Raw genomic sequence first — 27,205 nt, 5'->3', positions numbered from 1 at the left:
TATAAGGAAATCAGTGAATTTAAATAAATTCATTATGCCCTAATCTATGGATTTCACATGACTTGGAATACAGATATGCATCTGTTGGTCACACATCCCATTAAAAAAAGGTAGGGGCGTGGATCAGAAAACCAGTCAGTATCTGGTGTGACCACCATTTGCCTCATGTAGCGCAACACATCTCCTTTACTTGGAGTTGATTAGTCTGTTGAATGATGTCCCACTCCTCTTCAATGGCTGTGTGAAGTTGATGGATATTGGCAGCAACTGGAACACGCTGTCGTACACGTTGATTCAGAGCATCCCAAACATGCTCAATGGGTGACATGTCTGGTGAGTATGTAGACCATGAAAGAACTTGGAAAAGTTCAGCTTCCAGGAATTGTGTACAGAACCTTTGCGACATGGGGCCTTGTATTATCATAAATAGCATATCAATGGGCCTCAGGATCTCGTCACGTTATCTCTGTGCATTCAAATTGCCATCGATAAAATGCAATTGTGTTTGTTGTCCATAGCTTATGCCTGCCCATACCATAACCCCAAACCATCATCATTGGTGGCTCTTCACAACGTTGACATCAGTAAACCGCTTGCCCACAAGATGCCATACACGTGGTCTGCTGTTGTGAGGCCAGTTGGACGTACTGCCAAATTCTCTAAAACAACGTTGGAGGCAGTTTATGGTAGAGAAACTAACCTAAAATTATCTTTTATTATATTCTTATATCTCCAGTCTCCATGCCAATTGCACGTTCCCTCAAAACTTGAGACATCTGTGGCATTGTGTTGTGTGACAAAACTGCACATTTTAGAGTGGCCTTTCATTGTCTCAAGCACAAAATGCACCTGTATAATGATCATGCTGTTTAATCAGCTTCTTGATATGCCACAACTGTCAGGTGGATGAATTATCTTGGCAAGATTTGAGAGAAACAAGCTTTTTGTGCGTATGGAAGATTACTGGGATCTTTAATTTCAGCTCATGAAACATGGGACCGACACTTTACATGTTGCGTTTATATTTTTATTCACTTTATATCATTTACTCAGTAGGGGCTGCTAAAGACATTCGATCTACTAAACCAAAAGTACCAAGGTCTCGTCTACACATTTTCATTTTGACCACGTTCAGTTGGACAATGTTTATTAGGGCAGACAGCAGGAAAAGTTTGTTAAATGTTTTGCAGCTGAAAACAAAAATGTGTGATTCTTATTGGACAAGTCCAATTAATCCCTCCCTGTTTCAGTCAGTTTTCTTCCGTTTGGTGCCTAATAAACGCGACACAGGGCACAATGTTGTGGAATATTCAGATTCAGATATAAATACACTATATATACAAAAGTATGTGGACACCCCTTCAAATTAGTGGATTCGGCTATTTCAGCCACACCCGTTGCTGACAGGTGTATAAAATCGAGAACACAGCAATGCAATCTCCATAGACAAACATTGGCAGTAGAATGGCATTACTGGACCGCTCAGAGACTTTCAACGTGGCACCTTTCCAACAAGTCAGTTTGTCAAATTTCTGGAGTGAGGAATCATGCTTCACCGTCTGGCAGTCCAATGGATGAATTTGGGTTTGGCGGATGCCAGGAGAAGGCTACCTGCCTCAATGCATAGTGCCAACTTGGTGGAGGAGGAATAATGACCTGGGGCTGTTTTTCATGGTTTGAGCTAGGCCTCTTAGTTCCAGTGAAGGGAAATCTTAGCATTCAATGACATTCTAGACAATTCTGTGCTTCCAACTTTGTGGCAACAGTTTGGGGAAGGCTCTTTCCTGTTTCAGCATGACAATGCCCCTGTGAACAAAGCGAGGTCCATACAGAAATGTTTTGTCAAGATCGGTGTGGAAGAACTGGATTGGTCTGCACAGAGCCCTGACCTCAACTCCATCGAACACCTTTAGGATGAATTGAACTCCAACTGTGAGCCAGCCCTAAACCCCCAACATCAGTGCCCGACCTCACTGATGCTATTGTGGCTGAATGGAAGCAAGTCCCCACAGCAATGTTCCAACATCTAGTGTAATGCCTTCCCATAAGAGTGGGGGCTGTTATAGCAGCAAAGGGTCAACCAAATCCATATTAATGCCCATGATTTTGGAATGAGATGTTCAATAAGCAGGTCTCCACATACTTCTGGTCATGTAGTGTAAATGTTGAAAAACAGGCATACCTCTCTGACATGTCAGCTTAATTCATGATATTTATTTGTTATTTTCAGTATGTTGCAGCCTTGTAAACGTGATCCCCAGTGTTTGTAACATGTCACTGTGATGTCCAGGGTGTTCCAGGAGTTTTAGGACGACAGGGGCCTCAGGGGCCACCAGGGTTCCCGGGCCCCCAGGGGCCTCTTGGAGAAAAGGGCTATCGAGGAGAGGAGGGCTTCCCTGGCGTATCTGGACCGAAGGGAGACGTGGTAAATTAAATACCTCATATTTAGAGTTTTACCTGATTACTTCACCTGATCAGGTCCCACTTGTGCTGTACTGTACTTGTACTGTAATCATGTACCCAAAATAATCCCTGTCACTCACACACTCTCAACTGGTTTCAAGTGTCATAATGACATGGAGAGGGACGAGGAGAAAAAGAGAGATCATGACATGGTTAAAGAAAAATAAATATTAGATCTTGTGTGTGTGTGCGTTCTGACTCCTGATCTGTTTCTGCATTTTCAGGGTATCGCTGGCGTACCAGGATATCCTGGACTAGATGGTGTCCCGGTGAGTGTGTGTGTGGGAAATGGAAGCATGTATGTACATGTGTGTGTGTATACCTGTAGACCAATTCCTTGCCATGGCATATTGTAATACCATAGTTAGCTTATGAACTGCAAACTACTTTCTGTTTCATACTGCACAGTACAGTTCATATGTCATTCCTATGCCTTTTGCACCTCATACGTCTTTTGGGGAAAAGTATGCAGTACCAGTCAAAAGTTTGAACACACCTACTCATTCAAGGGTTTTTCTTTATTTCTACTATTTTCTTCATGGTAGAATAATATTGAGGACATCAAAACTAGTAAATAACACATATGGAATCATGTAGTAACCAAAAAAAGTGTTAAACAAATCAGATATATATTTTAGAGTCTTCAAAGTAGCCACCCTTTGCCTTGATGACAGCTTTGCACACTCTTGGCATTATCTCAACCAGATTCACCTGGAATGTTTTTCCAACAGTCGTGAAGGAGTCCACACATATGCTGAGCACTTGTTGGCTACTTTTCCTTCACTCTGCGGTCCAACTCCTCCCAAACCATCTGAATTGGGTTGAGGTTGGGGTTATCTGAGGTAGCACTCCATCACTCTCCTTCTTGGTCAAATAGCCCTTACACATCTTGTAGGTGTGTTGGGTTATTATCCTGTTGAAAAGCAAATGATAGTCCCACTAAGCGCAAACCAGATGTGATGGCGTATCGCTGCAGAACGCTGTGGTAGCCATGCTGGTTAAGTGTACCTTGAATTCTAAATAAATCACAGACAGTGTCACCAGGAAAAGACACGGCGGTTGGTACCCATCAGACGAAATGACAGATTTCCACAGGTCTAATGTCCATTGCTCATGTTTCTTGGCCCAAGAAAGTATCTGCTTATTGGTGTCCTTTAGTAGTGTTTTTTATTCAGCAAATCGACCATGAAGTCTTGATTCACACAGTCTCCTCTGAACAGTTGATGTTCAGATGTGTCTGTTACCTGAACTCTGTGAAGAATTTCTTTGGGCTACAATTTCTGAGGCTGGAAACTCTAATGAACTTATCCTCTGCAGCAGAGGTAACTCTGGATCTTCCTTTCCTGTGGCGGTCCTCATGAGAGCCAGTTTCATCATAGCGTTGATGGTTTTTGCGACTGCACTTGAAAAGTTATTGACATTTTCGAATTGACTGACCTTCATGTCTTAAAGTAATGATGGACTGTCGTTTCTCTTTCCTTATTTGAGCTGTTCTTGCCACAAAGCTTTTAACAAGGCACACCTGTTAAAACCTGTCTGGGCTAGGAGGCAGTATTTTCACGGCCGGATGACGTGGTTGGATTAAGGAGATGTTTATCTTTCAAATGGTGTAAAATAATTGATTGTTTGAGAAATTGAAATTATTAGATTTTTGCTATCTTGTCAAGCAATCCCGTTACCGGGATGAGAACGGGAAGGGGGTCCCCTAGAGGTTAATTGAAGTGCATTCCAGGTGACTACCTCATGAATCTGGTTGAAAGAATGCCAAGAGTGTGCAAAGCTGTCATCAAGGCAAAGGGTGGCTACTTTAACCCCTGTGCGGCCTCTGTCCCGTATGCGTATGTATCATGTTACACAATACATGCATTCTTTTGTTCGATAAAGTTCATATTTATATATAAAAACAGCATTTTACATCGGTGCGTAACGTTGACTAACTATTTTCCCTCAAATGCATCCGATGAAACAGAGCTACAATTTACTAAATTACTATTCGAAAACATTTTTAAAATGTAATATTGTCATTCTAAGATTTATAGATGAATATCTCTTGAAAGCACCTGTAATGCCAGATTTAAAATTAACTTTACTGGGTAATCATACTTTGCGATGAAAGGGGATGCGATACTCAGAAAAACGTTAGGCGTTACGTTACAGGTCAGCGCCATCTTGGAACAATCGCATATCACATCTAGTCTTGTATACTATTGTCAATAATCCCTTACCTTTGGTTGTCTTCATCAGGAATCCCAGGTCCACAATAAATTTATTTTCGTTCGAAAAAATTACTCCTTTATGTTCCAAGAGCTTGTTCTTGTTAGCGCGTCTGAAGGCTAATCCAAATGCTCCGTCGGCCGCGGGACAGCCATTTCGAGAAAATGCATTTTTTTCCCATTTACGTTCGTTCAAACATGTCAAACGTTGTATAACATAAATCTTCAGGGCGTTTTTCAACAAGAGAGCCAATAAGATTCGAGGGGGACGATTGCATTGTGTTTCAAAACGTTTCGAAAGGGGAGGGTAACCAGGGGTGCCGGCGTGATAATGGTGATGGCCCTCTCCGTGTGACCACGTTCCACAGCGTCTCATTCATTCAGTTTTAACAGTAGGAGACTCAAACCACTTTGTAAAGACTGGGGACATCTAGTGGAAGCAATAGGAAGTGCTCAATGAACCATAGCTCACGGTGTGATTAATAGGCAATGTGATGAAGTTGAGTTCGCAATTCAGAATTCCACTTCCTGTTTCGATCTGTCTCGGGGTTTTGACTGCCATATGAGTTCTGTTATACTCACAGACACCATTCAAACAGTTTTAGAAATATTAGGGTGTTTTCTATCCACAAGTATTAATTATATGCATATCCTAGCTTCTGAGTTTGAGTAGTAGGCCATTTAAAATGGGCACGAATGTTTTTCAAAATGCGCTGTGGCGCCCCACCAGGCGACCGCGGGTTAAATAATCTCAAATATAAGATATATTTTGATTTGTTTAGCACTTTTTTGATTACTACATGATTCCATATATGTTATTTCATAGTGTTGATGTCTTCACTATTATTCTACAATGTAGACAATAGTAAAAATAAAGAAAAACCCTTGAATGAGTAGGTGTGTCCAAACCCTTGACTGGTACTGTATATGTTTCATTTCTTTAGTATATCATAAAAAGGACAAGTTTGACTTTCAGAAAATTGTTATTATGTTTGTTGCATAATTCTAACAGTGTGAACCTAACAGGGTGAACATTTGGAGCCTAAATTAGCCATAGCTCTGTGGGTGATTGCGATTGAGTTAGCGTAATGGTAAATATAGTAAACACTGAAAGAGGATTTGATTTATATATCAAAAAGAATTTTATCATTTGGACATTTCCTAAATGTTCTCTGTAGTTTAGCCTAACAGGGTGGAAATGTATGAGTGAGACAAACAGACTATTGTCATGAAATGCTAAAATGATCAAATATGCAAGTTTTGACTTCACTTTGACATTAGCATCCTTTAATGACCGTTTTCCCACCAACAAAGTGATGACACTACCTGAACAGGATGTCATTGTGGGAAGGGGTTTTCTTAAAGGATAATTACTAACAACTAACAGAGTGGGAAGTGATATCAGGGACACACAGAACATAATAAATACAATAATAATAAATACAATAATCATGAGAAAGCAAATATTGCTGAGAGATATGTTTTTTAGGACTATAAAATAATGAAGAAATATTTTATCTTATAGTTTATATTTCTAGTAGAAGTTAACGAATAGCACCAGGGGACATGGCAAAAATGCCAACATGCACTGAAAACAAAATGCATAAAATCCCTTTGAGATCGATATATTTGTGCTTTAATGGTAAATGACACCTAACCTTATATTTAAAGGCTTTTGGAATCCACATTTTACACTAAATAAGTAAGGGATAGTCAACGAGGGGCTATGCGTTCTCTGAAAAATAATGAACGCTAACAAAGTGAAACTAACATTCCACGGAGTTGCATTATTTTCCAGAGAATGCATATAGCCTCGAGTTGATTATCCATTTTATACCATGGCTATAATTTAACAAATGTACAGCTAGAAATGTGTTCATTTGCAGGTATAAATGTGTTCAACACAAGGCAACTGCTGTTGCTATCTAGCAAGTTTACTAGATAGCAACTGCAGTTGCCTTGGTAACTAAGCTTACAGACTTCAATCCTAGCTTGCTATTATGAAAATCAAATTCAACAGTGCCAATGATGTTTTCAATTCAACGTTTGCTTTCAAAAGCAGCTCAAACATAGAACATGTAAGAACTATAGCCATTGAATTCTACTGTGCAAATATACAGTGCGTTATAGGGAAATAATGCACACTCTAGAATGCCCTTCAAGCAAATCAGAAACTATTATTCAACAATGCCATGGTATAAGAAGTGATATTTCCTGGGGAAAGAAAAGGCACTGGATAGTGGGAATGACCAATGGTGCATAAATAGCCTAATGTGTGTGCGTGTGTGTGTGCGTGTGTGTGTTCCAGGGTCACCCTGGGCCGGGGGGTGTTCCTGGTCTACCAGGGCTTGATGGCTGTAACGGGACCAAAGGGGACAGTGGTTTCCCTGGAATCCATGGTCTGGACGGGCCTGATGGGGGAGCGGTGAGTACAGTACAGTACAGAACTGTGTGTGGCTGGTGTAGGGGACACAGATAGGGGCTATATCACTCTGCATTCCTTGAGAACCCAGAACATGAAGGAACAGGGGCAGGCAAAACGACAGGTCAAGGGCAGGCAGAGGTCAGTCATCCAGATCAGAGTCCAAAAGCTACCGAATGGCAGGCAGTCTAAGGGTCAGGGCAGGCAGAATGGTCAAATCCGGAAAAACTAGAAAACAGGAACTAGAAACAGACAGGAGCAAGGGGAAAAACGCTGGTAGGCTTGACGAACAAAACGAACTGGCAACAGACAAACAGAATACACTGGGGTGGGTGACACCTTGAGGGGGGTGGAGACAAGCACAAAGACAGGTGTGACAGAATATACATTTTTGTAGGGTTGTTTCATTTTTTGTCTGACATTTTATTTTTAAAACCTTGAATACACTTCAAGTTTGCATGTCCTGCAACAACAGGTTGATCAAATGAAGATCCTACACCTGTACAAGTAATTACTGACAGAGATGTAGTCTGCCCTACCAAGCAAAAGAGCAGTAACTGCTCATAGAGTGAAACTGCGAAAAATGACTTCAACATTTTTTTTTTGTACAGCCAAATGAATTGTAGCTCAGTTAAATCAAGGTAAAAGGCAGTAACTGACGTGAGTGATGCCAGTTACTGCCTTTTTCCTTGGTTTCACTTTTTACCGTTTCTGCAAACATAACCCCCCATTTCTCCATAATACAAAACAATGGAGGCAGGATATTTGGCCAAATGATAAAGCATGTATATAATCTAGAAAAAATTACCAAATGTGCAGTTACTGCTCCTTTGCTTGTTAGGGCAGTAGTGTACTGTGGACCATTTAATGTACATATGCATATGTAGGTGTCATGACGTTGGCCTGTTGGTGAGGTTTATGACCCCCATAAATACCTTCCCCCCTTTTCTCTCTCTCTACTCTACAGATGAGACTCTTGGAAAGCCCTTTGTTAACATAGAGAGAGTATGGTAACATCAGAAGGGTGGGAAAGGAACCATATTTCAGTAATCCAACCAGCTGAAAATATGCGTTGGTACTTAAAGAATATGATGTCAGATCAGTTGTCGTCTGAGACATTATTACTGATGATAGGATGACATAAACTGTTTCTTGAAAAGTCTACACATTCTAGTTATCAGATTCACATGGAATTGTTGTGCAATTTAAATGTTTAAATATTAAACTATTTGTGAAAAGATTAAATGTAATTTTAGCTTCTAAATGAGAGGATGGTTTTCATGAGGTAAAAACTCTGCTCACTCAGTGGCCCCGCCCAAGTGAACAGACATTGGTTGTAAACTATGTAACACGCCCTTCTCTCTCACCACTATATAATCCCGTTGACGAAAATTCAACTTGTGTTCCGAGGACGTGAGGACTGCTGTCCATGCGTTAACTTCTTATGGCTTGGGGGCAGTATTTCGACGTCTGGATGAGAAGCGTGCCCAAAGTAAACTGCCTATTACTCAGGCCCAGAAGCTAGGATATGCATATAATTGGTAGATTTGGATAGAAAACACTCTACCGTTTCCAAAACTGTTAAAAAAATGTCTGTGAGTATAACAGAACTGATATGGCAGGCAAAAACCTGAGGAAAATCCATCCAGGAAGTGGGATTCTTTTGATGTGGGTATTTTCAATTGAATGCCTATAGAGTATCTAATGGGTTAGGACCCAGATTGCAGTTCCTAGATGTCAACAGTCTTTAGACATTGTTTCAGGCTTGTTTTCTGAAAAATGTCTGTGGACTGAGGAAGAATGCAGAGCTGGTTTGCGCGCGTGACTGAGTGCGCACCCTTCGTTGTTTTTCCTTTCTATTGAAGACGCTATTGTCCGGTTGAAATATTATCGATTATTTAGACAATTGACAACCTGAGGATTAATTAATAACATAATTTGACATGTTTCGACAAACTTTACCGGTACTATTAGGATGTATTCATCTGCATGTTTTGACCGCCTTTGAGCCAGTGGATTACTGAACAAAACGCGCCAACAAAAGTTTTTGGGATATAAAGAGTGACTTTATCGAACAAAACAAACATTTAATTGTGTAACTGGGACTCTTGTGACTGCAACCATATGAAGATCTTCAAAGGTAAGTGATTAATTTTATCGCTATTTCTGACTTTTGTAATTCCTTTACTTGGTTGTAAAATGTTTGTATGCTTTTGTAAGCGGGGCGCTGTCCTCAGATAATCACATGGTATGCTTTCGCCTTAAAGCCTTTTTGAAATCTGACAAAGCGGCTGGATTAACCAGAAGTTAATAATCTTTAAACCGATGTATTTACGATAGCATAGCTCACGAGGCCCCATGGAGACCCAGAACCTTTTGTTCCATGTATGATCAATCCTGTTTTTATGTCATTCTGTGTGATTATTTAGGTATTTAGTAAATAAATAATTTAACCAAATTTTGCATTGCTGATTCAACTTGTTAGCCAGGGTTCGTGAAGATAACCAAGAATTCTATGATGTTCAGATGAGACTGAATAAGGTGACGATTAATAATTGACTGCTACTGATGTAAAAGATGACCAGGTCTTTAAGAGTTTATTCAGAAGATAACAGCTCTATAAAAATTATTTCGTGGTGCCCCGACTTTCTAGTTAATTACATTTACATGATTAGTTTAATCAGGTAATATTAATTAGAGAAATTATTTTATAGAATAGCATGTCATATCACTTAATCCGGCATAGCAAAGACACGACATTGGGGATAGCTAAGGTTATTGCTACTGCCTTCCTGAGACCTAGAAGCGCTTCTTGAGTATGTTCTGTTAACGGTACAGAGGGTTTTGAGTTCACACCCTGGTCTGGGCGGAATTTCCTCTGTCACAGTGGTCCACATGCCTCGGATCACACAGTTGGGCTCTTGCTACTGCCTTCCTGAGACCTAGAAGTACTGTCGCCCCAGATCTAGAAATGCCTTCTCTAGATCAGTGTTATTTGCGGTGCTTCTTGTGTATTTTGCATAGGGTTGTGAGTTTCCACTGTGTAACAAATACATTAATGTTCAAATATACTGTATTTTCTATTGATGACTGCAGGGTTTCCCAGGGATCAAAGGAGTGCCAGGGGTCCCCACCGTTCAGTTCATCCAGTACCCTGGTATACCTGTAAGTGGCCTTTCACAACCATCATCTCTCCATACAGTCTCTTTCATTTGTGTGTCCACCTGTACATGCTTGCATCTCTTACGCAAAATATTCATCTTATTTGATTGATTAATTTTTTGATTGATGATGGATGGATGGGTGGATGGATTGATTGTCATAAACCTTTTAGGTGCCCAACCCATGTCTGCATACAAAACAAAAATGAATATGCCCTATGCAATCAATCATCCTACAGTCATTGTCTGTGTACCTGACTCTCACTCCTATACCCTCTTAGCTTTGTACACCCGTTTGCCCATCCTCACCCGCTCCAATGCCTCCTCACCCTGCCATGTATGTTCTGTTATTAAGACTTCTTCTCTTTTTCTTTTCTTCTTCTTATCTGACAGGGTGATGTCGGCCGTGTTGGGGTTACTGGACTGCCTGTGAGTAAGATGGTTGTTGGACGGTTGTTGGATGGGTTCCCTATAGCCTGTCAAGTCACAACATACACTACTTCAAAATGGCCCCCTTACCAGCAAGTGCCTGCCTTTGCTGCTGTGACACATTCAATGTGTCGACATAGTTACTACTGCATTACTATTGCCTGGTTTCCAGATCTGAATGCGATTTAGCCATCTTCACTAACAGTCCTTGTCATGCCAACAATGTACGTAAAAAGAGCAGCAGGTTGACATATACCCAGTGCTTAACTGAACCAAGTAGCAACACCTTTGATTTTGTAGTGAGGGCGAATTAACGGGCTGCTGCACAGTCACTATGGGAACTCTTTCTAGAGTGCCCGGTTAAATTGTGCAAAAGAGCATTTTTTAACTCTAAATTGTTAAATTAGTGAGAAATATAAGTGATAATTGTACAAATCTGTGAGTTTGCTTCATTTACTATCATCCTCAATTAAAATATTTCATTCTTTTTCCATATTTAATTCATTTATATTATGCTACTTTCCTTGATGTGGACAGTATGTGTTACTACATTACAAAAGCTCACTTTTTGACCATGTAGAATTCAGGGCGGTCTCTCTATAAAAATACTGACCACACACCAATACATGAATTTGAGAGTCAAACTATGACTCAAATAACAGCCAACCCTAGTCAGTGTTGATATCCTATGCCAGGCCATGATTCGTTGAAGTAAAAAAAAAAAAAAAGAGAAAAAAAGTGGTTTGTTCCTTTTTCTGTATTGACATCCTCCTGAAATCCACATCCAACATTCCAAAATATACAGTACCAGTCAAAAGTTTGGGCACACCTACTCATTCAAAGGTTTTTCTATTTTTACTATTTTCTACATTGCAGAATAGTAGTGAAGAAATCAACACTATGAAATAACACATATGGAATCATGTAGTAACCAAAAATGTGTTAAACAAATCAAAATATTTTTGGGATTTTAGATTCTTCAAAGTAGCCACTGTTTGCACACTCTTGGCATTCTCTCAACCAGCTTCACCTGAAATGCTTTTCCAACAATCTTGAAAGAGTTCCCACATATGCTGAGCACTTGTTGGCTGCTTTTCCTTCACTCTGCGGTCCAACTCATCCTAAACCATCTCAATTGGGTTGAGGTAGGGGGATTGTGGAGGCCAGGTCATCTGATGTTGAGATGTGTCTGTTACTTGAACTTTGTGAAACCTTTATTTGGGCTGCAATCTGAGGTGCAGTTAACTCTAATGAACTTATCCTCTGCAGCAGTGGTAACTCTGTGTCTTCCTTTCCTGTGACGGTCATCATGAGAGCCAGTTTCATCATAGTGCCTGATGGATTTTGCGACTGCACTTGAAGAAGCTTTCAAAGTTCTTGAAATGTTCTGTATTGACTGACCTTCATGTCTTAAAGTAATGATGGACTTTAGTTTCTCTTTCTCTATTTCCATTTGTTTAACCTGTTAGGGCTAGGGGGCAGTATTGACACGGCTGGATAAAAAACATACCCAATTTAATCTGGTTACCACTCCTACCCAGTAACTAGAATATGCATATACTTATTACATATGGATAGAAAACACCCTAAATTTTCTAAAACTGTTTGAATGGTGTCTGTGAGTATAACAGAACTCAAATGGCAGGTCAAAACCTGAGAGATTCCTTTACAGGAAGTGGCCTGTCTGACCATTTCTTGAACTTCTTTTCCATCTCTATCATTTACTAAGGATCTCTGCTCTAACGTGACACTTCCCACGTCGTCCATAGGCGCTCAGAGCCCGGGAAAAAACAGAATGTCGTCATTCCAGCCCCAGGCTGAAACACATTATCGCCTTTCTCAAGTGGCCGATCAAGGGACACTGGGCTTATGCGCGTGACCCCGACCGCCCCCGCCTTTGGGATTTTTTCCTCTGTTTGCCGAAAAGGAGATTCCCTGTCGGAATATTATCGCTTTTCTACGAGAAAAATGTCGTAAAAATTGATTTTAAACAGCGGTTGACATGCTTCGAAGTACGGTAATGGAATATTTAGAATTTTATTGTCACGAATTGCGCCATGCGCGCGACACTTCTTTACTATTTCGGATAGTGTCTGGAACGCACGAACAAAACGCCGCTATTCGGATATAACGATGGATTATTTTGGACCAAACCAACATTTGTTATTGAAGTAGCAGTCCTGGGTGTGCATTCTGACGAAGACAACAAAAGGTAATCAAACTTTTATAATAGTAAATATGATTATGGTGAGTGCTAAACTTGCCGGGTGTCTAAATAGCGAGCCCGTGATGCCTGGGCTATGTACTTAGAATATTGCAAAATGTGCTTTCACCAAAAAGCTATTTTAAAATCGGACACATCGAGTGCATAGAGGAGGTCTGTATCTATAATTCTTAAAATAATTGTTATGCTTTTTGTGAACGTTTATCGTGAGTAATTTAGTAAAATGTTAGCGAATTCCCCGGAAGTTTGCGGGGGGTATGCTAGTTCTGAACGTCACATGCTAATGTAAAAAGCTGGTTTTTGATATAAATATGAACTTGATTGAACAAAACATGCATGTATTGTATAACATAATGTCCTAGGGTTGTCATCTGATGAAGATCATCAAAGGTGAGTGCTGCATTTAGCTGTCTTCTGGGTTTTGGTGACATTATATGCTGGCTTGAAAAATGGGTGTCTGATTATTTCTGGCTTGGTACTCTGCTGACATAATCTAATGTTTTGCTTTCGTTGTAAAGCCTTTTTGAAATTGGACAGTGTGGTTAGATTAACGAGAGTCTTGTCTTTAAATGGCTGTGAAATAGTCATATGTTTGAGAAATTGAAGTAATAGGATTTTTAAGGTTTTGAAAATCGCGCCACAGGCTGGCAGTGGCTGTTACGTAGGTGGGATGCAAGCGTCCCACCTAGCCCATAGAGGTTAACACTTTTTTGGTTACTACATTCCATGTGTTATTTCATAGTTTTGATGTCTTCACTATTATTCTACAATGTAGAAAATAGTAAAAATAAAGAAAAACCATGGAATTAGTAGGTGTGTCTTTTGACTTGTACTGTAGATAGCATCCCCCTACAAATTTTGTGTGGCTGGCAATATGGAAAAGGGAACAAACAACTTTGTTATTTAACCTACAGTGCATTCGGAAAGTATTCAGACCCCTTGACTTTTTCCAAATTTTGTTACGTTACAGCCTTATTCTTAATGGATTAAATTACATTTGTCCTCATTAATCTACAAACAATACCCCATTATAAGAAAGTGAAAACAGGTAAAAAGTTCAGACCTTTTGCTATGAGAATCAAAATTGAGCTAAGAGGAATCCTGTTTACAATGATCATCTTTGAGATGTTTCTACAACTTGATTGGAGTCCACCTGTGGTATATTCAATTGATTGGAAATTATTTGGAAAGACACCAACCTGTCTATATAAGGTCCCACAGTTGACAGTGCATGTGAACTTTAGTCAACTTTATTGGTATATTTTCTTAGTAATAAATAAAGTCCAGTTACACCTTCTTTTGACAAAGTAGAAACTAAAAATATAATAATATAACCAGCCAGGTGAACAGGTTTAATTATTTTCTGTATTCCTTAAACAAATACACCAGTGGATGAACAATTAATTGTAAAGGACGAATTGCATAAATAAATAGCGTATTTGATTATGTTACTTGTTTTTGCTTAGTAGCCAGAGCAATGCTGCCGCTCAAGTAGATGCATGGACAGCACGGATATTCTTGGAAAAAGTGAAATTTGGAATTAGAGCTACACCTCTTGAATTATGAGAGTTATTTCACAAAGGTAAGTGTAATAGAAACTGCAGAATATGCTCTTTCTGGTACTACATAGACATCTAAATGTTTTACCTGCATGTGACTCTGAAGAAGGATTTGATAAACTGATGATCCTTTCCCTGCATCTGTAAATTACAATATGCGCCCATCTCTTCAAGTCCAATTTAATATTGTCACTCAGATTGTCAATTTAATCTTGTCTATAGGCTAACACATATGTGTGAAATTAGTTTTGGTATAGTTTCGATGGGCCTGCTGTGCAGGCTGACTGGCATTGTTTGTTTGCATACTCCACCCAGACCAGTTGTTGGCTCCAGGTAGTGGGGTTGGTTGAGACCAGGCATCTTAGGGTGGTCTCCAGGTCCTGGTTAGCTCGCTCCGACTGGCCGTTCGACTGGGGATGGAACCCAGAGGATAGGCTTGCCGATGCCCCAATAAGGGTGCAGAACACCTTCCAGAACTGAGACGAGAACTGAGGACCCCGGTCGGGAAACCATATCCACCGGGAGTCCATGGATCCTGAAGACGTGCTGAACCGTGAGCTGGGCCGTTTCCTTGGCAGAAGGTAGTTTGGGGAGAGGGATGAAATGAGTGACCTTTGAGAATCGATCCACCACTGTCAGAATGACGGTGTTGCCATCAGACGGGGGAAGCACAGTGACAAAATCCAGAGAGATATGAAACCAGGGACGATGAGGGACCGGTAGTGGCTGAAGAAGGCCAGAAGGAGCTTGCCGTGGAGTCTTGTTCTGGGCACACACCATGCACGCGGCGACGAAGGCAGAGATGTCAGGAACCATTGTGGGCCACCAGAAATGTTGTCAGAGGATTGCTAGGGTACGGCGGGAACCGGGATGACAGGTCAGCCTTGAGGAATGAGCCCATTCCAGGACCCGGGACCGGACTGAGTTAGGGACAAACAGCCGGTCAGCCGGGCCCCATCAGGTTCAGGCTGAGAATGTTGTGCCTTGCGAACCAGGGTCTCAATACCCCAACCCACTGAGGCTGCAAGGCATGAGGTAGGGAGAATGGTTTTGGAGACTGAGGGTTTGGCAGAGGAACTGTATAGGCAGGAGAGGGCGTCAGGCTTCACGTTCTTGGACCCTGAGCGGTATGGAATGTCGACGTTAACTCTTGTAAGCAGGAGAGCCCACCGGGCCTGCCTGGAGTTAAGGTGCTTTGTTGTACGGAGATATTCCACATTTTTATGGTCGGTCCAGACCAGGAATGGCTGTTCTGCTCCTTCCAGCCACTGCCTCCACTCTTCCAACGCCATCGTAGTTCCTCTCTGCAGGATTGAGACGATGGGACAGGAAGGCACAGGGATGAATCTTTTGGTCCTGGGCAGATCGCTGGGACAGGATGGCCCCCACTCCAACATCAGAAGCATCAAGCTCTACCACAAATTGACGGGACGGATCCGGATGGATGAGGATGGGTGCTGTGGTGAACCGATGCTTCAGGTTCACAAAGGCTCTGTCGACAGCTGGAGACCATGTGAACGGTACATTGGGAGAGGTGAGTGTTGAGAGGGGGGCTGCCAGGGTGCTGTAACGCCGAATGAAACGGTGGTAGAAGTTAGCAAAACCCAGGAAACGTTGCAACTGCACCCTGGACGTAGGTTGAGGCCAATCCTTTCCAGGATCCATCTGGACATTTCCCTCAGCGATGACATATCCCAGAAAGGAGATTGTAGAGCGGTGGAACTCACTTCTCGGCTTTCACAAACAATTCTACAGGAGGCGCTGAAGGAGCTGTCTGTCATGGAGAACCGGGAAAAAAACAGGATGTCGTCAATGTAGACTAACACAAGACGGTTTAGCATGTCCCGGGGGGCACATCGTTTACCAGAGCCTGGAAGACAGCGGGGGCGTGGGTGAGTCCAAACGGCATGACCTGCTACTCATAATGTCCGCTGGCTGTGTTGAATGCTGTGTTCCACTCATCGCCTTTGCGTATCGAACCAGGTGGTAGGCATTCCAAAGGTCCGGTTGTGTTTTTTGAGCCAAGAAAATGGGGAGACGTTGTTATAGCCTCAACATGATTTCCTGAAACCCGAAGATTTTTTTATTTTACCTTTATTTAACTAGGCATGTCAGTTAAGAATATTTTCAATGACAGCCTAGGAACAGTGGGTTAACTGCCTTGTTCAGGGGCAGAATGACAGATTTGTACCTTGTCAGCTTGGGGATTTGAACTTGCAACCTTTCAGTTACTAGCCCAACACTCTATCCTCTAGGCTACCCTGTCACCCCACCCGAAGGTTAACAGGAACGGTGCTGTGGGTAACTCTACCAATGTAGCGGCCGTCCAGTGCTCTAGCGTCCATGGGAACAGAGAGGAGTTGAGTGGGGATACCTAATTCAGAAACTAGGGTAGCATCCATAAAACTCATCCGCCCCAGAGTCAATGAGCACCTGGAGAGATTTAGACTGGTCTCCCTACAGCAGTATCACAAAAAAAGGAGTGCGGTTGATGGGATTTAGAAGATTCCCAATCTGGCTCCCCAGAGTACTTGTACCTTCTACATAAATAGGTCTCTTAAGTGGGCAGGTGGCTATGTAATGTCCCGCAGCCCCACAGTACAGACAACTGTTGGAACTTAGCCTATGTGAACGTTCCATGGCGATAACCTATCTCTGCTCAGTTGCATATGTTCCAGAGTATCTGACTCACCTGTCGCCAATGATTCTCGAGGGAGCTCGGGTGGCTTCTGATCCTCTCGGAAAAACAGCCTTCGGAGACTTCCGGATTCCTTCGAAGGTGAGCGAGCCACTGCGGATGAACAAGTGTGACCTAGGCCAGACCTCCTCTCACTCCTGCATTCCCTTAGACGTCCATCAATTCTAATGCTGAGGGCGATGAGGGAATCGAGGTCCACCGGTAAACGGCACAGAGAGACAGGAAACACAGGGATATATACAGCAGGGGATAACAAGCGACACCTGGAGGGGGTGGAGACAATCACAAGACAGGTGAAACCGATCAGGGTGTGACAGCTGTTGAGTAGTCTGCACAATCACTACCTATAAATGTCATTTTCACTGGAAGTAGGCATGTTTGAAACTAACAGTAAAGTAATTATTACTGTCCTAAATAAAATGTTGCTGTCATAGCCTAATACCCAATGAGGCCGGTGTGCTCGCAATGGCCAATGCTCATTTCGGCAACTCCGTATCTCAAATCCATATCAATATCTCGGTTGTAAAATAGACAGCTGAGAAATAAAAATATATACCTAAACAAATCTGAGCATATCCTCTCTTCAACTGTTAAACTGTGACAAGTATAGGATGGCTGTGTTTTTCTTATAGTTAGAATCAGACACATTTTTTACAGGAGCACTGTGGGAAAGGCAGTAAAACGTGGCTTGTTCATTATCACTGCAGCAGTCCCCAGCGAAACAGGTACATGGGCAGGGCAGACACTTTCATTAGAGGAATTATAAAGATAATGCACTTCACTAGCTAATGGGTGAGAACTAGCCAAACTACAAGCAATGTTTCAAATTAGTTATCTATTTTGTAGCCTACCTTTACTCGCTATGCTCGCTCATCTGGCTACAACCGACTTGCAGTGGCACACGCATATGTGCAGAGTCAGAGGCTACATGTGGAGCTCTCTTGCATCTTGAAAATGCGCCTTGTTAGGAGTAGGCTATCATTTTATGGTAATTTTTCTAAATTCATTTCAGACTTTTTAAGGACACCGCAGACACCCTGTAATAACCATTATATCGAAGTAAACTTAGAGTCATGTGATGATATGTTGCGTGGTCCTACCATTACAACTCGGAAAAGCATGCAGTTTATTAGGCTACAGATTAAATTAATTATGATGAACTTCACAGGATGGTGAATATGCAAGGTGATGAGCTTGATGCCTCTTTTCAATAAATATTGAGGGTTTTATTCCGGTGACATGATGATCGATGCTTGTCTGCTGTTTGACAAATACAAATAATATCACTCTTAATATCACTCTTACATAATAATCTGATAAAGTACACTGCTCAAAAACATAAAGGGAACACTAAAATAACACATCCTAGATCTGAATGAATGAAATAATCTTATTAAATACTTTTTTCTTTACATAGTTGAATGTGCTGACAACAAAATCACACAAAAATAATCAATGGAAATCCAATTTATCAACCCATGGAGGTCTGGATTTGGAGTCACACTCAAAATTAAAGTGGAAAACCACACTACAGGCTGATCCAACTTTGATGTAATGTCCTTAAAACAAGTCAAAATGAGGCTCAGTAGTGTGTGTGGCCTCCACGTGCCTGTATGACCTCCCTACAACGCCTGGGCATGCTCCTGATGAGGTGGCGGATGGTCTCCTGAGGGATCTCCTCCCAGACCTGGACTAAAGCATCCGCCAACTCCTGGACAGTCTGTGGTGCAACGTGGCGTTGGTGGATGGAGCGAGACATGATGTCCCAGATGTGCTCAATTGGATTCAGGTCTGGGGAACGGGCGGGCCAGTCCATAGCATCAATGCCTTCCTCTTGCAGGAACTGCTGACACACTCCAGCCACATGAGGTCTAGCATTGTCTTGCATTAGGAGGAACCCAGGGCCAACCACACCAGCATATGGTCTCACAAGGGGTCTGAGGATCTCATCTCGGTACCTAATGGCAGTCAGGCTACCTCTGGCGAGCACATGGAGGGCTGTGCGGCCACCCAAAGAAATGCCACCCAACACCATGACTGACCCACCGCCAAACCGGTCATGCTGGAGGATGTTGCGAGTGGGCACATTTGCTATATTACCCAACAGTAGAGTTGAAAATGAGATGGAAACCCATTCAACTTATGTATATTTTTTGGGTTCATGTTGGGTCGGAATGTCTTCCTGCCTATCTTCTAGACTGGTGTTGGGAGGACCACTGGCAGAAGTCTTAAAGTGAAGTCACATCTGGAGAGTACAATGTTTAGTGAATAACTTGATTGTTTCAGGCTAAAATAAATCAGGATTTGAGGCATCACCAGCAGGGTCATTGTAAACTATACCTGCACTTCAAAGAGAAGATCTTGGTTCTCTCAGAGCTTCTCTCTGAGCTGGCTAAGTGCTTTTTTTGTCTGCAATCTAGTGATCAGCGAGTTTCTCTATGCAGTCTGGGTTCAAAATGTAGAAGTCCTGAGCAATCTGTAGTAAAGCAGACTACTACTTTTTTGTAATATTTTATCCAGACACTGTTCATGTTTTGTTATATGTCCGCTGTTTCATTAAATGTTCACTCTCTGTACTTCCTTCTGGTCTCCAGCGTCTATCCTTACAAAATGCTGACACCGCTATTTGAAGCATCAGGGAGTTTGTGTTTTTTGTGCTGACGTCGGGTCTGGGTGCCGCCACCGATGGAACCGGGGGGTACCTCAGCTGGCTCATCAGTCTTGCATGTGTTAGCTGGCTCGAGAGGTTTCTTTGGCTCCGCAGGCTCCCATCCCACATCATGCCTCAGCCAGCTCGTCGGTCTCCCACGCCTCGGCCGACAGTCGGGCTCCCACGCCTCGGCCGGCTCGTCGGTCTCCCACGCCTCGGCCGGCTCGTCGGGCTCCCACGCCTCGGCCGGCTCGTCGTTCTCCCACGCCTCGGCCGGCCCGTTGGGCTCACCCATGTGGGAAGCCAGGTGGCGCCCCTGAGGGGGGGTACTGTCACGCCAGCTCCCGCTCCCGCTCGAGGGCGCCAGGCTGTCCATCATTACGCACACCTGTCACCATCATTACATGCAGCAGCGCTCATTGGACTCACCTGGACTCCTTTACTTCGTTGATTGCCCCTCTATCTGTCTGTTCCTCTGTTGGTCTCCATAGATGTTCGATCGGGTTCAAGTCCGGGCTCTGAGTGGGCCAATCAATGACATTCAGATAGAGACTTGTCCCGAAGCCACTCCTGCGTTGACTTGGCTGTGTGCTTAGGGTTGTTGTCCTTTTGGAAGGTGAACTGGAGGAAGTTTGGAGCAAGTTCTCATCAAGGATCTCTCTGTACTTTGCTCCTTTCATCTTTCCCTCGATCCTGACTTGTCTCCCAGTCCCTACCACTGAAAAACATCCACACAGCATGATGCTGCCACCGCTATGCTTTACCGTAGGGATGGTGGCAGGTTTCTTCCAGAAATGACGCTTGGCATTCAGGCCAAAGAGTTCAATCTTGGTTTCATCAGACCAGATAATCTTGTTTCTCATGGTCTGAGAGTCCTTTAGGCGCCTTTTGGCAAACTCCAAGCGGGCTGTCATGTGATTTTTACTGAGGTGTGGCTTCTGTCCGGCCACTCTACCATAACGTTCAGATTGGTGGAGTGCTGCAGAGATGGTTGTCCTTCTGGAAGGTTCTCCCATCTCCACAGAGGAGCTCTGTCAGAGTCACCATCGGGTTCTTGGTCACCTCCCCGACCAAGGACCTTCTCCCCTGATTGCTCAGTTTTGCCAGTCGGCCAGCTCTAGGAAGAGTCTTGGACTTTCAATGCTGCAATCTACGGACAATTCCTTCGACCTCATGGCTTGGTTTTTGACCTGACATGCACTGTCAACTGAGGTGTGGCTTCTGTCCGGCCACTCTACCATAACGTTAAGATTGGTTCAGACAGGTGAGTGCCTTTCCAAACCATTTCTAATCATTTGAATTTACTACAGGTGGACTCCAATCAAGAAACATCTCAAGGACGATCAATGGAAACAGGATGCACCTGAGCTCAATTTCGAGTCTCATTGCAAAGGGTCTGAATACTAATGTAAATAAGTTATTTCTGTTTTTTATTCTTAATACATTTGCAAACATTCGCTTTGTCATTATGCGGTATTTTATAGATTGATAAGGGAAAAAACAATTTAATCAATTTTAGAATAAGGCTGTAACATAACAAAATGTGGAAAAAGTCAATGGGTCTGAATACTTTCCGAATGCACTGTAGCAGGGGGTGTAAAGCCATAACACATTCGTTTTTCAAGCAGACTATGATTGATAATGTCAAATAGTCTAACAAAACAGCCCAACAATATTTTTATCATCAATTTATCTCAGCCAATCATCAGTTATTTGTAGTAAGTGTTGTGCTTGTTGACTGTCCTTCCCTAAGCGTGCTGAAAGTCTGTTGTCAATGTGTTTACTGTAAAATAACATTGTATCTGGTCAAACACAATTCTTTCCAAAAGTTTTCTAAGGGTTGGTAACAGGCTGATTGGTCAGCTATTTCAGCCAGTAAAGGGGGCTTTACTATTCTTAGGTAGGGGAATGACTTTTGCTTCCCTCCAGGCCTGAGGGCACACACTTTCTAGTAGGCTTAAATTGAAGATATGGCAAATGGTAGTGGCAATATTGTCCGCTATTATCCTCAGTCATTTTCCATCCAAATTGTCAGACCCTAGTGGCTTGTCATTGTTGATACACAACAATAATTTTTTTCACCTCTTCCACACTCACTTTACGGAATTCAAAATTACAATGCCTGTCTTTCATCATTTGGTCAAATATACTTGGATGTGTAGTTTCAGTGTTTGTTGCTGGCATGTCATGCCTAAGTTTGCTGATCTTGCCAATGAAAAAAATCATTAAAGTAGTCGGCAATATCAGTGGTTTTGTGATGAATGAGGCATCTGATTCAATGAATGATGGAAAGGAATTTTCCTTTTTGCCCAAAATTTCATCTAACCTCTGCGGTGTCCCCCTCACGGTATGTTAAGCTAACGTAGGCTAATGCGATTAGCATAAGGTTGTAAGTAACATGAACATTTCCCAGGACATAGACATCTGATATGGGCAGAAAGCTTAAATTCTTGTTAATCTAACTGCACAGTCCAATTTACAGTAGCTATTACAGTGAAAGAATACCATGCTATTGTTTGAGGAGAGTGCACAATTATGAACTTGAAAATGTATCAATAAACCAATTAGGCACATTTGGGCACTCTTGATACAACATTTTGAACAGATAGGCAATGGTTCATTGGATCAGTTTAAAACTTTGCACATACACTGCTGCCATCTAGTGGCCAAAATCAAAATTGCACCTGGGCTGGAATAATACATTATGGACTTTCTCTTGCATTTCAAAATGATGGTACAAAAAAAAATACAAAATACTTCATTTTTTCTTTGTGTTATCTTTTACCAGATGTAATGTGTTATATTCTCCTACATTCATTTCACATTTCCACAAACTTCAAAGTGTTTCCCTTCAAATGGTATCAAGAATACGCATATCCTTGCTTCAGGTCCTGAGCAACAGACAGCTAGATTTGGGTATGTCATTTTAAACTAAAATTGAAAAAAGGATTGGATCCTTAAGGTGCTTCAAAGGTGCTTTTAACTATCATTCTTTATGTCATTTATCTTTGTTTCATAGTGTAGTTTCTTCTTTTTACTCAGTTTAGTCACATGATTTCTCAATTTGTAGTACGTTTGCCAATCGGTTGTGCAGCCAGACTTATTTGCCATTTATTTTTCCCCTGTGACGTCTGCTTCCAACTCACACTCTCAAACACGTAGATCCCCTGAACGCAGTTCACTTTCCAGCCCACCTTCCAGCTCACAATCTCAAACACATAGATCCCCTGAACGCAGCTCACTCTCCAGATCCCAATCACCTGAATTCTGATCACCTGTTCACACATCTGTATGTCATTATCACACACTATTTAGTTCAGTTCTTTCCACCCAATCATTGTGAGGTATTGTTTAGTTTGTGACATGCTTCTATTGGAGCACTATTTTTACTGTAATTTAATCCTCCCGAGTATGACAGTTTTGGCCTGCCTCACTAATGACCCCTTTTGCCTATTCCCTGCCTGTACTTTAGCAAATCGGATTTCCTGTTATCAACCTATTATTTCCTGATCTCCCGGACGACTTTACTAGCCTTCTCCTTGCCTGTACTGTTTCCTTTTTGGACCACCTGTGTATGACCTTCTGCCTGCCCTTGGACCCAGCTACATGCCTCCTCCTGTGGTCCCTTGCAAATACACACCTGCTGCGCCCTGCTCTTGAAACCAGCTTTCTCTCTCCCATCGTGTTCATTAAAGCGTCATCCCTCTCAACCATACCATTTTTAAATTTCCTCATCAATCCACAGGGATACAACAGTTTTTACAGACTTTTTCTTAATGGGTGCATGCTTCTTAGTAACTGGGCTAAGCAATTTCATAAATGTGCCAAGTTCAGCGTCTGGTTGCTTCTCATTACACACCCCAGACCAACAAATATTATTTTCATCAACAACATAGGAATCACTACAAAACTTATTGTGTGACCTCTTATACAGCCCAGCCTTCGGAACTTTGGTTTACCTAGATATGGCTACTATATTGTGATCACTACATCCAATGGATTTGGATACCGCTTTCAAGCTAATTTCTGCAGCATTAGTAAAGATGTGATCAATTCATGCTGACAATTTTATTCCTGTGCTGTTTGTAACTACCCTGGTAGGTTGACTGATAACATGAACCAGGTAGCAGGCACTAGTTACAGTTTGAAGCTTTCTCTTGAGGGGGCAGCCTGATGAAAGCCAGTCAATATTTTAATCACCCAGTAAATATACTTCTCTGTTATTGCATACATTATGTGGTGGCTAATTTCTGCATTACCAAATGAGGAGAGTTACAAACTTCACACACTAGTCAGAGTTATACTTAAACTACATCTTTAATAAAAAGAGCTTTGCAAAAGCACTGACTTTCAATGATGTGCAATTTCTAATGAACCATTGAAAAGTGACAACACAAAAGTACAAAGATCTTTTATAGCCAAGATACATCCCTCTCAACGTACATGATGAACCACAGATCTTAGGAACAGTTCACAAAGAAAAACTTTTACTTGAGAGAGGAGTATCCCATAGCCAGATAGCATTCACTATAAATTATCGTTCAGTTTGGTCCCTAAAACGAGGTTCTAATCCGTATAACCTAAGTGAGTTTCATAGATAATCATAGATAATCACACATATATAGATTTTTCCAAGTTTCAATGTGGTCTTTGTATAATGTACGTTTAAACAGTGCATTCAACTGAAACGTTTTGCCCCCGTTCTATTGATTTAAACTTTGTAAAAAATAAAAATAAATGTTGTGTTACACTTATAATGTTGGCAACCCACTTCAATCAAAATGCAACAATACAAAATGTAGCAGGCTGTTCCCTATAAGTTGTCCTCTACCAGTGATATAAAAATGATTCCCAGACTCCCTGTGGTTTTTGAGCTGTACTAATTTTAACAGAACATGCAACCTGATTTTCCCACCTCTCGCGCTATTGATTTCAACGTGATATCGATATGAGTAATTGACAAACAGTGTTGCGTTTCTTTTTCTGTTTTGGTGTCCCCCAACACTGAAATGTAGCTGACTGTCTTCTGCAGGTTGTCCACTAACCAGTGATGTAAACAATATCTCCAGTTTTTGTCTTTTTTTTGTGTCAATTTCAACAGCGTATACAAACTGATTTCCCTCCTAATCGATATGAGTGTGCATATGCACATTCAATAAAATAGAAGTAGTATAATTACTATTGTGGCACATGTACATGCCAGTTTGCTAAAGCAGGAAAATAATCCTGCAGCAATGGGAAATGTGAATTATGTGGATTATAATGAATTTACTTTATTGTAGGGGTCGCAAAATGTTTCGTTAGGGCAAATCAAGTCTGAAATTTCAAAGTTAAAATTACAAATTTTAGAAGCCTTTTTCAAATTCAAATACACAACAAGTTTGCATTTTCTGCTTTGCAGGAACATTCTCAGCAGCAAAAGAGTGATCAAATTAAGATCCTACATCTGTATATGTAGGTAGTACATTTTATGTTAAAGTTTTCAATATAGCACTAACTATTTCTGCATATTTTGAATATTGATTTGGACACTTCAAAATGGTGTTTTGACATTGGGCTTTTAATCAAAAGTTATTGTCAACAGGAAGCAGCAACAGCATCATTTTCAACTTATGTTTTAGGAATATAAATGGTACTTTCAACATTAATTTCCAAGAGTATTTTTCTTAGTCATGTCAAAACTTCTGAATGAGTCCAAAAACATGCTGTGATTGATTTATTTTGATGATATACCAGAAATCGTGAAAACGGGTTTGCCTTGCCTCCTGCTTGAGTACCTGCACCTCTCATAGAATATTTGCACTAAAGTATAAACGCTGTTACTAAAATGAAAATTATTAACACCACCTTTTTCATTCCACTTCAAGCATGGAATCTTACCCTACCCATGTGTTCGTTCAGATGCTTTGTGGGTTGTGGATGTATCCAGGTTGTTTTTTAGGGTTTGACGCAGGGTTCTTTGTTTTACAGGGCTTCCAAGGCATTAGCGGCCCTAGGGGACCTACTGGACCAGTTGGTTTGGATGGATCAGATGTGAGTATAAAGCATCATCATAGTCAAAAATGTGTACACGTACACACAGCAGTGTTCTAGAATATTGGACCATTGGCTTTCATACATTTCTAATTCTCAGCGCAGCTCAAGCTATTTTTCCAACTGTCAACACATTCAAATGAATAGAGGACACATACCGGATCCTCTTTGGTTGAGAATTCGGGCTGTGCGTCCTCCGGGATGGTGGTTTCAGCTATGTCACAATGGGACACCGGACTATAGTGTCTCAGCATTTGTGGATTATTTCTATTTCTAATGGATTACATTTAGAAAGTAACCTACCCAACTCTGGTTATGTACATTTTAAAATGTTACACATTAAGTGTGTGCCTTCAGGCCACTACTCTAATACCTCATATCTACAATACAAAATGCATGTGTACGTGTGTGTAGAGTGTGTGTGTTAGCATGTGTATGCGTGTGTCTGTATCTGTGTTTGTGTCTCTTCACAGTCCCTGTTGTTCCATAAGGTGTATTTTTATCTGTTTTTTAAATCTGGTTCTACTGCTTGCATCAGTTACCTGATGTAGAATAGAGTTCCATGTAGCCATGGCTCTATGTTGTACTGTGTGCCTCCCATAGTCTGTTCTGGACTTGGGGATTGTGAGGAGACCTCTGGTGGCATGTCTTGTGGGGTATGCATGGGTGTCCGAGCTGTGTGCTAGTAGTTTAAACAGACAGCTCGGTGCATTCAACATGTCAATACCTTTTACAAAAACAAGTAGTGATGAAGTCAATCTCTCCTGTACTTTGAACCAATAGAGATTGACATGCATGTTATTAATGTTAGTTCTCTGTGTACATTTAAGGGCCAGCCGTGCTGCTCTGTTCTGAGCCAATTATAATTTTTTCCCCTCTTTGTGGCAGGAGCGACAAAACTAGGGCCTCTAGGACCTGCCTTGTTGCTAGTGTTGTTAAGAAGGTAGAGCAGATTTTTATTATGGACAGACTTCTCCCCATCTTAGCTACTGTTGCATCAACATGTTTTGACCATGACAGTTTGTAAACTGGAGTTACTCCAAGCAGGGTTACTCTAAGCAGTTTAGTCACCTCAACTTGCTGAATTTCCACATTATTCATTACAGAATTTAGTTTTGTATTTGTATTTATTAAGGATCCCCATTAGTTGCTGCCAAGGTAGCAGCTACTCTTCCTGGGGTCCAGCTACTTTAAGGCAGTTATATACTATTTAAAATATTACATGGCATTACATTTCATAACACTTTTCACAACACATTAAGTGTGTTCCCTCAGGCCATTACTCTACAGTCGTGGCTAAAAGTTTTGAGAATGACACAAATATAAATGTTCCCAAAGTCTGCTGCCTCAGTT

The 27,205-nt window shown here is 41.6% G+C and overlaps 1 protein-coding gene across 3 annotated transcripts in view; it reads left to right on the top strand.

Annotated features, from left to right (window-relative positions):
* The window catches only part of col4a4 (collagen, type IV, alpha 4), a 241,676-nt gene that overhangs the window by 94,275 nt on the left and 120,196 nt on the right, over positions 1-27,205 (top strand). For all 3 annotated transcript variants that reach the window (XM_082966130.1, XM_082966129.1, XM_082966128.1), the window contains 6 exons: positions 2,291-2,425; positions 2,688-2,732; positions 6,985-7,101; positions 10,195-10,263; positions 10,653-10,688; positions 25,790-25,852. In XM_082966130.1, coding sequence (XP_082822256.1) covers positions 2,291-2,425; positions 2,688-2,732; positions 6,985-7,101; positions 10,195-10,263; positions 10,653-10,688; positions 25,790-25,852 — 465 coding nt within the window. The remainder of the gene's footprint in view (positions 1-2,290; positions 2,426-2,687; positions 2,733-6,984; positions 7,102-10,194; positions 10,264-10,652; positions 10,689-25,789; positions 25,853-27,205) is intronic.

The sequence above is a fragment of the Salmo salar genome, chromosome 20, assembly GCF_965601325.2.
Source record: "Salmo salar chromosome 20, fSalSal1, whole genome shotgun sequence".
Taxonomy (NCBI): Eukaryota; Metazoa; Chordata; class Actinopteri; order Salmoniformes; family Salmonidae; genus Salmo; species Salmo salar.
Note: the sequence above shows the minus strand (reverse complement) of the source record. Positions and strands in the feature narration are given on the sequence as shown.